Consider the following 17,558-nt stretch of genomic DNA (forward strand, 5'->3'; position numbering starts at 1 on the left):
TTTCACAAGTTTCGAACACGCATTTTTGTAAGATAATAGACTTTTGCTAGACCGTAGATTACACGACCCACGAACGTGGGCATCTGTGAACTGCAATTTAAGGTATAAAAAGTGGGTGTGATTGTTCTTAGTCATTTCATGGATTAAACTTAAACCTTGCCCCTCAGAGGAGAAAGAGTTAAGAACATCAGAGACAACACTGTCAAGATCACTATTGAAACAATTACCTAAAATCACTAAAAGCTCCTCGACAATCAGAAACACATGTAACACTGGAAGCTTAGAAAGTTCTCGGTCTAGGCGTCTATTGAAAAAGGCCGTAAAACATGTTACACAGCACAGGAGCAACCGAGGAACCAATGCAAATACCAGAGTTTTTTACATAAAAGTGCCCGTTGTGAACGGTTATAAATTGATTGCCTTAACGAAATAAAGCCAGTTGGAAGTCTGCTCTTTGTGTGTACGTCTATGTTTCTGTTTACACCAAGTCTTCCTCCCGCAGTTGAAAATTTTGCGGTATCTATAAACCGACTAGTCCAACAACATACCTTACTACTTTTGACAGTAGTCAAGACCGCGTTACATGTCAATGCTTGTTGCCACGTTTTGAGTACATTCACTTTCTGGCACGGCTGATATCTTTTGCGATGGCATATTTCTTACGAGAACACCACTTTATGTGATGTTATTTTTTCTCTACCACTACAATGTCTTCACGAAAATTACAGTGCACGCATCCGCCAAAATGACTATCGTACTATCAGCCGCATTTTGGCAGCGCTGCTTGCATAAGGTGATGGCTTCGTATTACCTGTATAAGGTGGGCTTCCTCAAAAGATGGCACCACACGGGCTTTGCCTTCAACGACGCCCTGAGACATCGGGCTTCCTGCGGAGAAAAAATATGGCGCAGAAAACAAAAATTAAGCAAATATTTACCACTTGTTTCGGGAGAGCACAAATAAAATACTATAGGTCTCATGGACAACGCTGGGGGATACGCTATTTGAAACGCTGCTTTGAGAGTTGAGTTGATGCTTTATAATTGCACACGGACAGCCGATTTGGCTGTGGTGCTTTTTTTTTACAATGAGTTAGTATGCATTTCATTTGCTTTGAAATGTGCATTTATCTTCGGTTTATTTCTATACTTACAAGCGAAGCGTCAAGGAGTGTACTCACAGATTATTCTACTAATAGTATTCGACTACATTCTCTATAAAATAGGCGTGTTTCTGTCTTTCCAATAAAGAAATGCGAATATAGTTCCATTAAGGTATTTGTCAGTGACAAAGTTGACATGAACATCTGTTAAGATAGTTTTTGGACTGGCTGACACTCTGGTGGCCTTCTCTCTCAGTAGTGTTCTGCTTTACCTCAAGACGGTCACCATGGTAATCGCCAATAGATGATGGCATTTACTCAGGAGAAGTGTATTCAATATTGCCCAGGATTAGTAGTGGAAAAAATAACCGCATACGAGAAAGTCTGTAGGCAATTTTTTCCTACACTTGAGAACTACATTTCGGTGTCGACAGCTATATCGACACATCACTACAAGAAGCTATGGCAGCGCCCATTCTCGTCAGCATAAACCTGCTGAGAAGTTGCTGCCAAATTACATCGGTCAAGTTGCAGGCTGACAAATGTCAAAGTCTGTGCTCGGGCTTAGACGTGAACCCCCGAAGACGCGAACAACGGAAAACATGAACTACCATTAACCTTCTGTTGTTTTATTAGAGAGGCTGACCAATGTCACATGCAGTGGCTGTAGTGTTGGACTGCTAAGCACAAGTTCACGGGATCGAATCCCGGCCATATTTCGATGGGGCGAAATGCGAAAACACCCGTGCAGTTAGATATAGGGGCATGTTAAAGAAGCTCAGGTGGTGCAAATTATTCCGGAGTCCCCCACTACGGCTTGCCTCGTAATCAGATTGTGGTTTTGGTAGGTAAGACCTCATAATTTAACAAGTGCCACATATGACTGAGAGAGTTAGCGTTCCCAAATATTGAGGTAAACAACGCTGCCCGGGTTACTATTAGGTCGTATTGCATACATCGCCGTATGACACTTGTAACTATAAGCGTAATGCTTACAAAACAACCTACTGCATTTACACTCTACTACACGCAACTGCGAAGACAAAAAACATTACTTCTAATAACGATTTCATGATGACCTGATAGTATAAATAGACGACTCACCTTGTGAAACATTCTTGCCTACGAGGTAATGTGTCATTGTGAATGAGGCACGAGTGCATTTTTAAAGTAGCGCAACACCAGAATCACATTGGCATGTTCATGAACCAGCCTTACAGGGACAAGGCTCAGTTCAAGGCCTGTGGAATATCTTTGAAGACAAAAAATATTCCTCGAAGACAACGGATATATTCCAAACACTATGTTCGGTTTCAGGCAGAACCTGTCAACGCAAGGTGTCTTCCTTCTACTCAAGGAAGACCTCATCGACCACCTGAGTACCAGAAGCAAATCATCGATTTTAGCCGTCGACGTAAAGGGAGCTTTTGACAACGTCAGCCACGAAGCTATCCTCTGCAACCTCGAAGACCTGGGCTGTGGTTCTCGGACATACGACTATGTCGGCAATTTCCTCACGGGCCGCACGGCCACAGTTAGAATATACAACCTGCGCAGCGACAGCTTCCGACTACCGAGCAAAGGCACCCCGCTGGGTTTCGTCATATCGCCATTGCTCTTCAAGGTCGCAATAATCAAACTACCCAGCCTCCTTGACGCGATACCAGACGTAAGACACGCTTTCTATGCAGATGATATCACGTTATGGACAAGGGCGTCAAGCACTGGAACACAAGAACCACGCCTACAGGAAGCAGTAGATACCGTCGAGAGCTACTTGCACAAATGTGGCCTACGTTGTGCTCCTGAGAAGTCCGAACACCTCGTCCTCAAGTCAAGAACGAGAGGCAGACCACCCGGCTACGATCAACCCGATCCTAACGTCACCCTCAATGGAACGCCCATTCCAAAAGCGGAAACCCTACGAGTTCTAGGGCTACACATACACAAAGACGGGTCCGGGGCGGCCACCCTCCCGAGACTACAGCGAACGCTATCACAGCGCACGCATCTCGTCGGGGTTTGCAAGCCATAGAAGCGGACTTAAACAACAAGACACGCTACGCGTGATGCAAGCACTCCTCACCAGTCGAATAACGTATGGCACGCCCTACCTCGCGCTGAAGAATGTAGAGGTAGAAAAAATTAACATTCAAATATGGAAGGCCATCAAAATCGCCCTGGGCCTACCATCTACGGCTTCGACTACGAGACTTCTCAAGATGGGCGTACACAACACCTGGCAAGAGCTAGCTGAAGCTCACAAAGCCAGTCAATTAGAACGACTGAATCTCACGCCCACCGGAAGATCAGTGCTGCAACGGCTGAGCTACGGTGAAACCTTTAAAGCCACCACTGACCGAAAAGAAAGAATTCCTTCGAACCTCCGCGAATCCCTGTGCATAGCCCCCAATTCCACGCAACATGCACCCCACGTACCACAAGGAAAGAAGACAAGCCCGAGTAGATGCTCTACGGCGAAGACACAGGCATGATCCGGACGCCAGATACACCGACGCAGCCAAATACCCGCAAAGAAACGCTTACACCCTGAGCGTCGTAGATTCTCAGGGCAGAGAGCTAGCGTCTGCCACAGTCCGTGCACAAAACCTCGAGACTGCAGAAGAGACGGCGATCGCCCTAGCAACTACCACGCTAAGGGTCGCGTGTCGACAGAAGCACTGAAGCTATTGAAGCACCGCAGTGCTCCGATCCCCTATACCTGCGTGACATGGGTTCCTGGTCACGAGGGGCTGGAGGGGAACGAAGCGGTACACGCCGCGGCCCGAGGCCACACCTTCCGGGCCAACCCTTCCTACTCTCGAGACGTCCGGTCTGTGCCAGCGGAGGAAGAGACCGTACCCATCTCATACTCAGGGATCCTTCAACATCACAGGCTGGAACGCAAGGTGTACCCACCACCTCACCCAAAGCTCAACAAAGAAGGAAGCACTACACTCAGATGACTGCAAAGTAATACTTATATCGACGGAATCATCATGCATAGACTGTACCCAACTCTACAAGGATACCACTGCCCAATGTGCGGCGTACCGGACAGCTTAGCGCACCTGATCCTCGAATGTCCATGGCATCTAGACAAAGTCGCATTGCCTTCCCCGAGAGACTGTTGCAACGCCAGACAAAGCGAAGACCTCATAGAAACGTGGGAGGCCAAGCTCGTCTCCGAGGACCTGAAACAACAACGACGTCTCGTCTCCAGGGCCAAGGAAGCAGCGAAGGCCAGAGGGTTCCTTGAATAAGGAGACCTCCCACCGAGAGTAGAACCGGGGCTTACCCCGGAATACTGTTTCCAAATAAAAGTTTATTCCTCCTCCTCCTTGTCCTGTTTTTAAACCTCGGTCTACCAGCCACCAGCGCCAACGTATTTCTACAAACTTCACCAGTGACGAAGCAATCAAGCGTTCCCACCGTATCAGAAAAGACAGCTCCATGATTTAAATATTTCTGCATGGCGCGCCTCATACAGACCTCGGATAAGGTTATTTGCACCACCAAAGACACGAGTTCCGTTAACCAGCACATAAGTAGCGGTAGTATACGTGACTGTGACATATAGGCCACCTATATACGTTACATAGCCTTGAACGTGCTAGGCAGTAGGACGACGACGCCTTGACGACAATGGGATGACGTTTCTGAAATAATGTCGATGGCACGACGACAGCGTGACGACGGTGGCATGACGACAATGGAATGTCGACGACCGAATGACGTTCATCGCCTGACGAGAGTCGCACGGCGAAACCCGAATGACGGCAACGCAATGATCACGATAGCGGGTCGACCGCGCGCACATACCGAGTGGCCCAAGCTAGCATAGACAACGTGAGCTACTGAGTCGGTGTAAACGGTTGGAGGCACACGGAGACAAAGATATAGGAAAGTGCGTCAACGATGCGAATACTGGTAGTTGCATAAAAAATTTAACCCCTTGATTCCCGTATTTGTTTTTGCTCGTACTTTTTCAACTAACAATTTGGCCTGCGGGTTTGCCGTATGAGGCTGCAGAATAACAAATCAGTTCGTCCAGTAGCGCGCCTAGCTGTCGAGATGTCAATGCTATATAGAAGTTAGGATATTAAATTATTTTGTTTTCGCTCGGGGACTGTATTGTGTACGTTGAACAACCTCCGCACTTTTGTCTTAATTTGTGCTAAACATTGCCATACGAGACGAATCTGTCATTCGCATAAGTAATGCTCGTTTACACATCGGAGTTAGTTCATGCAATGCTTGCTGCTTTAAAAATAAGCACTTACCTTTGACTTCGAAGTCCCCTTCAATGTGCCTTTTGATTCTTTCAATCTGAAAAAAAAAATAGGAAACAATTTATTGGACGATATAATAGAAACCTACAGTGCTTCAAGATGCTGAAGAAATGCATACTTGTCTTGTTTATAGAAGAAGTACTTCACAATGTCAAACTAAACCTGCCTGCTTTTCAATAGAGGACGATGAATAATTGCAGGTCCCTACGGTGTTATCACCTTCGTCAACAGTCAGAAACACGCCCTTTGCAAAAGAGATTGTATTACCGCAACGTTTCGATCGCTCACAAGGTAGCAGGAAAATCGGGCATGGATTCTGCTGCCGTGAATGCGAAGCCTACAAATGAAGCAACCCTAGGAGTGAAGTAGTCATTTGTTATACATTTGTCACTTTAAATTGTACATTTCAGTAGGAAATAAGTTCCCGCATGAAAATAATGCAGTCGTGAACGGACCGAAGCGTCTCAGAAAATTTTACTTTGTCGGTCTTGATCAGCAAGTGTGTTTACATTAAAAACAGTAAAGTGGATCCTGAAATTTTATAGCCTTGCGCCTCTCGATGCAGTAAGTCAGTCAGTCAAGAACTTTAGTGAAGTCCTGAGGAGTTTCAAGTCGTTGAAGATCCCAGGCGGGGAACTCCTCCGGCCGAAACCGTAGGCGACGCCCAAGTCGGGATGGGAACGTGGTGACGCTCCGCCAGTTCTTGGGCCCTCTGGACGGCCTTGAGTTGGCATTTGAGATCCGGGCTTTTGAGGGCTTCTTCCCATTCGGCCTCACTGGAGAGAGGGCCCTTATTGCTAGCTTATTAGGAAATAGCATATTCCGTGCGCTAAATGCTGCGAAAGAACTGTGAACTAATGCAAAACGTGCAAAAGACCAAAATGTGTCCATTTCTTTATTTTAATTTATACCTATTTGCAACAAATCGATCACAACGCAAAAAACTGCAGTGTACTCCACAGAACGCTCCTCATAGTACTGTACTACGCACAAACTGGTGGAGTGACAAAGAACCAAGGAAGTTGAAATTTTGCGGATTTTTGGCCTGCTTGTTTCTAAGCAAGATCAATATAAATTTACAAACAAGCTAGTGTAGAAACTAATACAATGCAATACCTCTTGGAGTTAGACGGACAAAAAACTAGATGACGGAGATGCGCAGAATAGCTATTCAGTAGTGAACAAAAAACAGTAATTGCGATGCAAGGGGCCATACACGACAGGAGTTGTACTTAAATTGTACGTAAAGTTCTAAATCCAACTTTGTATATTTACACGCGTACGATTCTCGTGCGAAAGACAATACATGAAAGTAATATATTTTTTTTTATTATCTACAAAAAACGAGCTTTTGTCATTCGGCTTTACCAGAGCTGAACTCAGACATGTTCTTCTCGCGTGGAACGTATGACATGTTTTAAGATATTATCCATTATATCCTTACATACGCTTTAGCGTGCGGTGCCATGAATAAATACACTGGGTATCGGCCGTTCTTCAATGAAGCTCTCGCCAAATTGGGTCACTGAGTATGCGCCTCTAAGTGTTCGGAAAGCGAGGAAACAGTTCTCTGCATTCCCCACGTTTCTCGTCTCGAACGCGACGCGCACACTTCTCGGCAACACCGCTAGATGGCGCAGCGTGTTGAGAAAGAAGCGCGGGAGAGGAGCCTGGTTGCCGCATTGCGCGTTTCTTGGCGTCCGCACGCACCGGCACGCAATTCATTTCGGAGCACATACGCAGTCTTCGCGGCGTCTCCGCTAGATGGCGCCAAGCGTTCTTAGAGAAGCGCGAAAGAGGAGTCGCGCCGCAGTACGCGCCTCGTACGTAACTCGTTTTGACGGTGCCAGTACGTCGTGCGGCTATATTGATTCGATGGTAAACTCATTATCATCGGCAGATATCGTGAGACAGGTTATGATGATTTTTTCGGTCTCTTAACAAGCGTGTATTACACTGAAATTGTCATATATTTCATTGTGTAACAGCTGTGATGCCGCAATATGTGCACTGTCAAAATAAAATGGGCCATGGCGGACGAAAGTAGTGAACGGTTTTTTGTGCTCACCATTCCAGGAAGGTGTCAGAAAGAACCTACGCTCGTCTTTACTGCTCCATTTCTAGATTTTGGTGTGGTATGATGTTCACATCGAAATAATACCACTATTAATAACCATTCAGTAGGCCCGTCTCTCCACTTCCTATCTCCCCTTCTGTATCCATGACTATAGGCACAGAAGCAGCGCGCTGTGCCGAATCATTTCTTTATATTATTTTGGTCATCCTAGCGTCAACTTTGCATCTTCAAAGTAAAAGAAAGGACTTGCCGGTTTTGGGATTCCCACAAATAGGGATGGATATCTGTCTTTGTCAAGCTGTGCGTGAATTTTCTGACGCCGCTGAGATCTGTGAAAAGGGAACAAAAGGTGAAACAATATGGCAAAAGAGTGCATAGTCCAAGTCTAGTAATGTTCAGGTCAACTGGATATTCTCAAATTAACCATACTTTACGATGACACAAATGTCAAATCCATGAATAATGCATTATAAGCTACATCTGAAACAGTCACTGCACTTGATAAATATATCATACCACGGTAAAGCAAGGGGAACTGCACAGATATGCATATTCGTTTAGCTAGCAGTATCTCGCCAAAGGTTGGGCGAGTTGCTTCTGCACGATGCTAAATGTAATAACGCGATTTTGTACAAGGACCAAAACCAACGAGCAGACTAGGACAAGAGCTTGTCCTTGTCTACTTATTAGTCTATGTCCATGTCCGGAGATGCGCCGTTACATATTGAATGATATCCCCAATTTCCCAAAACCAGCCAATAACTTACGCGCGCTTACAACAAAGCTAAACAACTCCACATTTACTGTAGAAGTTTGGATTCAGTAGAGAGGATATATTGCTCCAAACGAGCAGCCTACATTAAAGTGCTAGTTAAATGACAAATTCTAAGGATATGCATATGCTAGTACCTACAATTACTGGCCTCATAAATAGGTATATTTGGGTAGATCTGTGCGCTTTTCAGCATAGGCACATCGCAGGCAGTGAAGATCTGGTTTTGTCGTCTATCAATCAACGTTTTGGTGTTTTGCGGCAGCCTCGTGCGTCGAGGCGCAGAGATTCAGTATTCAGATTCGGTATTTATCAGTATTCAGTATTTATTCAGATTCAGGATTATTCAGTATTTAGATTCAGATTCAGTATGGTTTCCCTCCGCGCTTTGCACGGACGGAAACCATACGGGATCGGCGCTGAAGGCGACAACGTTAGCCGCTCACTCCAAGAATTATCTGTGCGGGTATCGCTTCGCCGATGGTTGGGTTCATTAAAGAGAGGAAAAGACGATGAGAGCTCTGAGCTCACTCACGCTACCGAAAGGCTGAACATTTCCCGTAACTCGCACGCTTACTTTAGAACGAGCTCTGGATTCCTCGTCCGGAGGAGGATGCCAATCTCCTCGAAAGTCAGGAAGAACAGCAGGTCCGCCGAAGGGAGCCGGCCTTCGTGAACCATGCGCCGCGCCAGCTGGTGGCACACAAGACGCAGCTGGTGGAAGACGCGCACTGAAGCGGACTGTGAAAAAAAAGCACCCGTGTCACGTGAGTGTCAGTTATAGACGAAGAGACGACAACAGAAACAACAAAAAAAAGTTATCTTCAGTTGTCGCCACACACAATATCAGCTCTACACTATGAAAAAAGAAGCCTCCTTGACTGAAGGGCTTCTTCCAGATATAGTTTCAGTTTCAATACTTTCTTTGTTGTTGCTGATTGTTGCGTCAGTTGTGACGCACAAGTTTGTTTTGACGTTAGGAAGCTCAATTTTCATGAATGCGAGAAAGGCATAAATGAGCTTTCCCGCTGTTTAACTTACATTTAAAGTAATAATGGATAAGCAATAATTTTGCGAGAAGCTTGACATTCATAATAACGAAAGGAAAAGTGACAACGCAACTGGAGGAAAAGACACGTTGCCGTCCGTAGGAGCTGAAGCCACGTGCTTCACATGATGCGCGTAACGGGGACGTTCTCGTACCTGATATGCTGCTATTGCGGAACGCTATGCCCCGTCACTCAAGATGGAGCTGCAGAAGAAAATTCCACTCCCAGCCGAATTGTCTGCGTGGAAAAACTCGCAAGGAATGCACCAGTGGCTTCAGGAGGATAAGTTCCTGTTTATTCATCATGAGTCAGCTTAGGAACTATCACGCGACGCTCCTTCCTGCTTGTTTGCTCTTCTTTGTTTCTTTTCGCAGATATGTGCACCATCCCGTGTTTTGAGAGTACGAGTCAGGTTACAACTTTCCAAAAGGCTTACCGATGAAGTAGTGAGGCGCAGAACAAAGGTCAGAGAATGCAGAAGGCAAGCGCTTTCGGTGGGGAAGGCCCAACACCGAGTTGTGGTGCAAATAAGTCGCGGTATTGACAGCGACGGCGGTAGGCTATAGACAGGACAAAACAGAAGCGTCATGCCTACTGCAAGAGAACAATATAGTATGTGAACATATTGCACTAGATTTAGAATCACGTATAGCGAGAAAGGGGGGTGCTGGTGTTCCCTTAATCGCAAATATAGTAATTAATAACAATGTTTATAGCGTATCGGTGGATACGGCAATAGATATATTTAGTGGATACTGGAAGGAGTTTCTTGGTGGCATGTTTGGCATGCTACTCCAGATTGATAGGATGAAAAAGGAAATGATGTGACAAATTTATACCAAAGGTACACAACATACACAAACCACAGCACCTAAAGCTCAAGAAATGTCTCATTGATACTGCTCTAAAGAAAAAGAAAGTGTTTTTCGTTGCACTGGACGCACAGGCAGCGGTATAGTTCATGGGCCAAGGACAGGTCCTAATTGAAAGGATGACAGTTGGTGAATTTTGAGTTAGGACAGGGCTATTCATTGTAGTGTATATACAGCCTGCAAGCGCAGAGTGTGTCTACTATATTGCCACGTTGTAGTGACGATGAAGAAGACAGTCGTAAACCGGTGTAAAACGGAATTAACTTTTTGTTGGACGAACCTATGCGCACAAAAGCAAGTTACCCTCAAAGCACAATGATAGCGGCAAATACCGTCGGCGATCGCGGAAATCTGATCTGCGGGGCAAGCACCTCGGTTTTTATATGTGAGTCATCGAAGGTTCCAGAATAATTGCTGGTGCCCGCGTGCCTTCCAGAAAGTACTACACAATTCGCGTCGCGCATACGATGAGATTACACAAGAAAGTACTACACAATTCGCGTCGCGCATACGATGAGATTACACAAGGTTAGGTGACAAAAGACAACGGATAGAACCATCAATACCATTCGTAAAATTTGCCACACATGCAGACGCGTCCTGTGCTGAGCGACAACATTTTACCTTTGTTAGCCGAAGAAAAAGTGGTCACCGGAGAAAGGTAAACAAGAACACGTGTCGATATCTTCCCGCAAATTTGCATGCAGAGCACAGTGGTGATCTTATGCGTTTGAATTTCAATGGGAAATAGTTTGTGTTTGCCTAGTTTACGAGAATTCTGTGTAGACATGCCCTATTGCGCCTGTTACGGCTGCATGGCATGCGAAACTCGCACATAGGATCATAAGTGGGAAAAGTCCATAATAATTTTCCGAATGATGGATATGTTTTCCTCTTGCTACAATGAACCATTACTCCCTACAGATGCTTAACACTATGAATTCAGAACAGCGGGTCGTCATGGTGCATATGGACCTGTGAATAAATGTTTATAATTTTTTTTTCCACGTGCCATACTGGGATACCCACCTTGGCCGCCTCTCGCGCAGCAACGCCACCTCGCGCCTTTGGCATCACCAACTTCAGCATGATCCTGTAATGGAGAATTTGAACTTTAAAATGCTGCAAGAAATGGAACTGAAGCCTTTTATTATAACTTATTTTGCTTGCTTTAACTCTCTCATTTTTATCTAATCAACTTACCAAGCATTCATTCAAATTCTCGAGGATAGAAGAAAATCAATCCCCAAATTAAATTAAATTACGGGGTTTTATGTGCCAAAACCACTTTCTGATTATGAGGCACGCCGTAATGAGGGACCCCGGAAATTTTGACCACCTGGGGTTCTTTAACGTGCAGCTAAATCTAAGCACACGGGTGTTTTCACATTCCGCCCCCATCAAAACGCGGCCGCCGTGGCTGGGATTTGATTCCGCGACCTCGTGCTCAACAGCCCAACACCGTAACCACTGAGCAACCACGGGGGGTAAAGTCAATCCTTCCAAGCGGGCAGCGTTAAGGCGAACCGCAATTCTAGAGCTGCGCATGCAGTGACGTGCCGGAACAGGTCTTTCCACACCTTCCACTAAGAGGGATGGCCGAGCTTTCGAGCGTGCCATCATGTTGTGCTTTCAGTGCGCACTATAGCGTGATTCCAAGCGAAAGTAGTGAATTCACAACGTCGACCGAAGATATGGCTTAGACACAGCGCGTGGCCACGGAATGCTCCACCGTACAGGCTTCCACTACATTCGTCAAATATCAGCTGTACAAAAATTTGCTTGATGAAACTGTAACTGGCGCCACATCAACTTTCGCGGCGCGTGGGGTGGCTTGAGCCATGCTAAAGTTGTCGGCACGCGCTTTAGACCTCGGAACGTTTTCGTAAAGGCACTTTTAAGCGCCATCTGTAACGCTAGCCTAGGCCAAGCACTCGCATGCGCTGCGAGTGTGCGCGCTTCTTTTCGCTGGGCTACGTGTTTGGGACGCCATCTACCACCTGGGATACCTTGTTAGGCAGGTGGGGTTGCAGCCAACATCTTCGGTATCAGTCAAAGAATGTCGTGCGGGTGCTCTCTCTCTCTCTCTCTCTCTCTACGACCTCATCGCAGTTATATGACACGGATGTACGGAGCATCGAAAGTAGGGAACCCCCTACGGCCATGTCAAAATTCGTTGCCGCTTTCTATGGTGCAACCTTTAAGGCAGTCATAGAACTACAATGAGTGTTGTCAATTTACCGATCTTGTCGCCAGATGTTGCGATAACTCATTTTTGTACTGCGATCAGCAATTTTCTTAGTGACATGACAGAACAATCGGGTGGCGGTTCAGCGACTTGTAATTTAAGAAAGTTGCTTCGAAAACGGCTTTCCACAAAGTGCTTTATTATTCAAGAGCTACAAGCAGGCGGCCAAAATCGACTGCGCGACGCGTGCGCTCTGTGACCATGATAAAGCAATGGTGGTATTCTCTCAAGTAGGGCATGCGTTGCGGTTAATTCCGCCGGAAGAAACACATGCTCACACAGTTCACCTTATCTTACTTCATGCAAAATCAATTAGAATGGTTCTTACCGCGGCAGGTCCGGTTCTTTCGCAAAATACTATCGATTGGTGGATGTTGGAAACTGGAGCAGTAAATAAAGCTACCAAAACACGCTGTAGTAGCGTTTATTCTGACATCTAGAACGAGGAGGCGAATAACAAAACAACCATTTGGTGAATAACGAAACACGTCAACTGTAATTCTTGTATTATTTTTTTGCTCAGATTTATTAAAGACGTGCGTAGTGGAGTGGCTTCACCTGTTCACGCGAAGCTCAATGCAGCGCATCTGTTTCTCATGGTTTTTCCCAAATTAAAACTGCACGCAGATTTTAGATTGATCAGGGCGGAGGGGGGCGGGGGTGCAAGCGAGTGTCGCCGAACTTATTACCCACGTAATGTAACGTCTCATTTTGCTCGATTCTACTTATTTCGTTCTAATACACCACTTGCGACCGGATGATCCCGGCGATAACGTGGGTGGAGCGCCGCTCATACCACTGACGAAGCACTCAAACGAGTCGCGTTGGAATAGAAACATGGCCATATCCCGGCCTAGTTGTCGTTTCACGAGATGATCACTAGAAAATTTGCAGGCATAACGTCGACCAGGTGCGTCATTGCGCTGTGAAAGCCAGCCTATGCCAGTGTTATTTTGAGCGTTACTAATGGTATCTTCGACTGGGTTGCCTCCATACCCCGAGCAGAGTCGCGAAGATCAGGCGTTCCCCGAGCTCAGAGGTAGAGGACAAGCGCGTAAGCCGAACAAGTGACTCGCCTTCGGAGGAGGAAATTGCAGATCCGAAACCACGTGACTACTGCAAACGTCCGATGTTTCGCCTATCCAAAGCTTCCGGCGCTGCCGAGAAAATTGGCGGGCGCGCCGGCGGTACGAGCCTTCGTCGAGACGCCAGCATGCAGTGGCCTAGGTTCCCTAGGTTACGGTGGGCCTTCGCCAACAGCAGTGACGCGGCGCTGTGATGACGTTACAATCCTTACGACTGCTCCGACGACAGGGCTCGGAGCGCCTCAGAGCGCTCCAAGATGGAGGAAAGCGATCGAGAAGAACCAGCCGAACGCAGGGCGCGCACCCTCTTTCAACCAGCCGAAGGCAACGCCGCTCACGAGAGCGCTCCAGAGCGCTCAGAAACGACAAGCCGAAGATGGCATAAGATTCGCCCCGTGCAATCTGACGGTCAACAACAAATTTCCGCTGTTATCGTTCGTTGTTTTTGTACGTATGTTAGTAAAGTTAGAGCCCTCTACATCCTGCTGGTAAGTTCTGCCGAACGTTTTTAAAAGAGATTTAGAGACTCAGCAGCGAAACTTAGTTAAACTAGTGATTTCATTCTTTCGGTTCAGAGGCGCAGTCAAAAAGTTTGCATCACTGACTACAACACCCGATGAGATTAAGACAAGCTTTTTTTCAAAATTAGAAGAATTTCGAACAACAGTGGTGGAGCAGCCATTTCACCTTTCGGTGCAGGTCCTGGCGCAGGCCAAAAGCTGATTTGGCGCAGCAGCAAACAATTTTGGCGCGCGGACCAATGCACGTGTGCTTATCATATACCATGCAAATTTTAATTGATATATTCGATATGTTGTGGAGCCGGGTTTCCACGAGGTTTATCCTGCAAGCGCGGTCAGAAAAGAACGCAACGCTCCTCGGCACAACGAGGCACAAAGGGTCCAACGGCCGGGTTTGTCAATACGGGGCAGAGAAGCCTCCACGATCAACAAACACGTATGTTTTTTTTCTCTTTTTTCTTTTAATCCAGGATGCAACACAGTGTGACAGTCATTGTTTGTGCGCAAAGTCTCACGACAAAACCGATCGGTACGCGCGCCTCCGCTGAACATGACATCACACAATACACTCATGTCATTCCAAGCACATTAGGCAGTTTGAGAATAGGGGCCGTAAAGGTTCTGCAGCCGCAAGAAAAAAAAATACTGTCAGCGCCACTGCGCATGTGCGAGACCGAACAGGGTTTTGCGTTACCTTCGCAGACTGCTTCACCGAAATGGCCTACCGACCCAAGCTCGACGCAAAGCTTTTGCTTGAACAAACATGCCGCCACCCATCGAAGTGGCGCCTCTCGTCGTGTACCACATACGACCTCATTCGCTAATACCATTTTTAACTATGCACCACGTGCAATTATAATCACAGCAGCTCTTTTGAAAAGCCCCGCTATCACCCACAAACATCTAAAAAGCGTAACTCTGATTCTAGAATGTTATATCCTCCTTCTGCAAGCTCCGGGGTACCACGCAGGTTTGATGAACACCAAAACAAAGCGCCAGCAAGAAGGTACCGAGGCACTGCATTGCAGCAGTTCCTTCGGAGAAAAATGCGCGAATGACGAGCCGGACGGCTCCGACGGGCCCATTGTTTCTCACTATACAGTGAGAATTGTGTAAAAGTAGATGTATGTGGTGAATATTTTGTAAAATATTCGCCAAGGTAATGTCCAATATAATTAGGACACTTTACTTCAGTCAACCATGAGAACAGGTTGGCTTTAGGAACCGCTATTATCGATGGATCATATCTATGGCTCAATCGATCAGGTAGCTGAAAAATCTGCGGAGTTTCATACATCTCTCTCTATGGCTTTCAGAGATTATGAAAAAGTAAAGTTGTTTCCACGCAGTGAACGCTGTCAAAACAGCGAAGTTGTTGGTCATTTTCTTAAGTTTGAACTCGTGTATAGCGCAATTTTTATGAAAGTCCTTTGTCTCGTCGATGTTTTGCTAGATTCGAGCTTCGGTTCCGGATTTCGCACACTCTTCAGTTGCGTGAGCTTGTGACCAAGCCACCGCTTATCACATACCTTGCAGCTGTGGCCGCATTCACGGTCGAGTAATTCCCTCTTGAACCGTCCATGGGCACCCTCCGTGGGAGGAATCGCTCTGCGTCGACGTCTCTGCTCGGCCTCCTACTCTCGACGTTGAGGGTTAGCTTGCCTTTGCTGGCGCTTAGCTTGGGTTGTCTTCTCTTGAAGTAGGGGTTGGCTTTCCTCCACCGGCGCTTGGGTTGCGCTTCCCGTTCTCAATACTAAGCGGTAGCGGCTTCCCTCCGCTGGCGCTTTGCTTGCACTACTCGCTCTCAAGCTCGAGATTTGCCGCACTTCGGCGCTGTCGCTCTCGTGTGAGCTCCCGCTGCCGATCATGCCGAGGGGAATCCATGGGGCGAAAGGGCGCGCCGGAAAAACACCTGTTCCTATACCCCTCTCCTCCTCCCTCCGCAGGCGCACCCTCTGGTTGGTCCGCTCCCACCCCCGCGGAGCCCTGCTCCTTGAAAGGCATTACCGGATGGATGGATGGATGGATGGATGGATGGATGTTATGAGTGTCCCCATAGGAATGGGGCGGTGGGTTGCGCCACCAAGCTCTTGCTATCATACTGCCTAGTGTCCTATCTAGGCTGAACAATAAAAAAAGAAAAAAAGAACACTATGAACTACCACACCCAAACTTTCTGATCCCCTATTGCGAACTGTGCTTTTGTACGTCTCCGCCTTTTGTCGTTTTCCTACTCTCCTTCCACCAATCCTCCAATTGCCTCTTACTAATGCTTATTGCGGACATGTTTACTTTACCACTGCTCCCGCTGAACCCAAGGGCTTCAAGGAGACCAGTGGTTCCTAAATCAACCACTGTGTAGCCGTCTTCACATTCCAATAAAACATGCTGCATAGTTTTCCTAGCTTTACCGCAGCCAGCACATGCTTCTTCTTCCTTCTTATATCTTGCTTTATAGGTGCGTGTTCTAAGGCATCCCGATCTCGCTTCGAAAAGTAATGACCTTCCCTTTGAGTTATCATAAATGGTTTCTTTCCTGATTTCGTTTTTTCCTCTTAAGTAGTTACTCATGGCAGGTTTCTTTTCCGTTGACGCCACCCATGAGATTATTTCAGCCTCTCTGACTTTCCGCATGACCTTGTTTGTTGCTGTGTTGCCCACCCTACAGGCCGCATACTTGCTGGTAAGCTTCCTAGTTCTTTTCCTCCACTGTGAATCAATGTTTTTTCCTGTACAGATACCTGAACGCTCTCCCAGCCTATTTACTTTCTTCCATATTCCTGAGCCGTTCTTCATACTCAATTTTACTGCGAGCTTCCCTCAATTTAAAACTAGTCAAGCCCATATCACCCTGCACAGCTTCATTTGTAGTCTTCCCGTGAGCGCCCAATGCGAGGCGACCCACTGACCATTGGTTCCAATCGAGTCCTGATTGTACTCCTGATTTAAAGCAAACAACCGCATTTACAAAAGTAACTCCTGGAACGATTACACCTTTCCAAATACCTCGGAGGACCTCGTAGCTATTGTATCCCCATAGCGCTCTGTGCTTCAATTTGACTGAATTTCTCTTCCCCTTCACTGTTATTGTTTTTTCCTGTGTTTCCATGTATCTATTGCCTTCGTTTATCTGTATATTAAGGTATTTATATTCTGTTACTCGAGGTATTTCCTGGCCCTGTATCTCCACTGTCTGTTCACTGTTTTCATTGAATACCATAACACCTGATTTTCTAACACTAAATGTCAAGCCTAAATTCTTGCCTTCCGGTTCACAGATATTAGCCAGATGTTGCAAATCACTTTGCTTGTTAGCTAGCAACACAATGTCGTCCGCGTAAAATAAACCTGGGAGCTGCTGCTCTACTACTGTACCCGCCTGTTTGCATGAGAGATTAAACCCGATATTACTTCCTTCTAGCGCCCTCTCCATCCTCACCATGTACATCATAAACAGCAGCGGGGATAAAGGACACTCCTGCCTCAGTCCCTTGTTGATATTAACTTTCTCCTCACTCCTCATCCCTTTCCATTCAACG

At 46.5% G+C, this 17,558-nt stretch overlaps 1 protein-coding gene across 1 annotated transcript in view; it reads right to left on the reverse strand.

Annotated features, from left to right (window-relative positions):
* The window catches only part of LOC142572936 (rifampicin phosphotransferase-like), a 109,539-nt gene that overhangs the window by 17,535 nt on the left and 74,446 nt on the right, over positions 1-17,558 (reverse strand). Inside the window, exons 33-37 of the mRNA XM_075682395.1 lie at positions 11,195-11,258; positions 8,822-8,985; positions 7,723-7,801; positions 5,387-5,432; positions 812-888 (exon numbers count right to left, since the gene is read on the reverse strand). Of these exons, the coding sequence (XP_075538510.1) occupies positions 812-888; positions 5,387-5,432; positions 7,723-7,801; positions 8,822-8,985; positions 11,195-11,258 (430 nt within the window). The remainder of the gene's footprint in view (positions 1-811; positions 889-5,386; positions 5,433-7,722; positions 7,802-8,821; positions 8,986-11,194; positions 11,259-17,558) is intronic.

Source organism: Dermacentor variabilis, chromosome 2, assembly GCF_050947875.1.
Source record: "Dermacentor variabilis isolate Ectoservices chromosome 2, ASM5094787v1, whole genome shotgun sequence".
In the NCBI taxonomy this organism is placed as follows: domain Eukaryota; kingdom Metazoa; phylum Arthropoda; class Arachnida; order Ixodida; family Ixodidae; genus Dermacentor; species Dermacentor variabilis.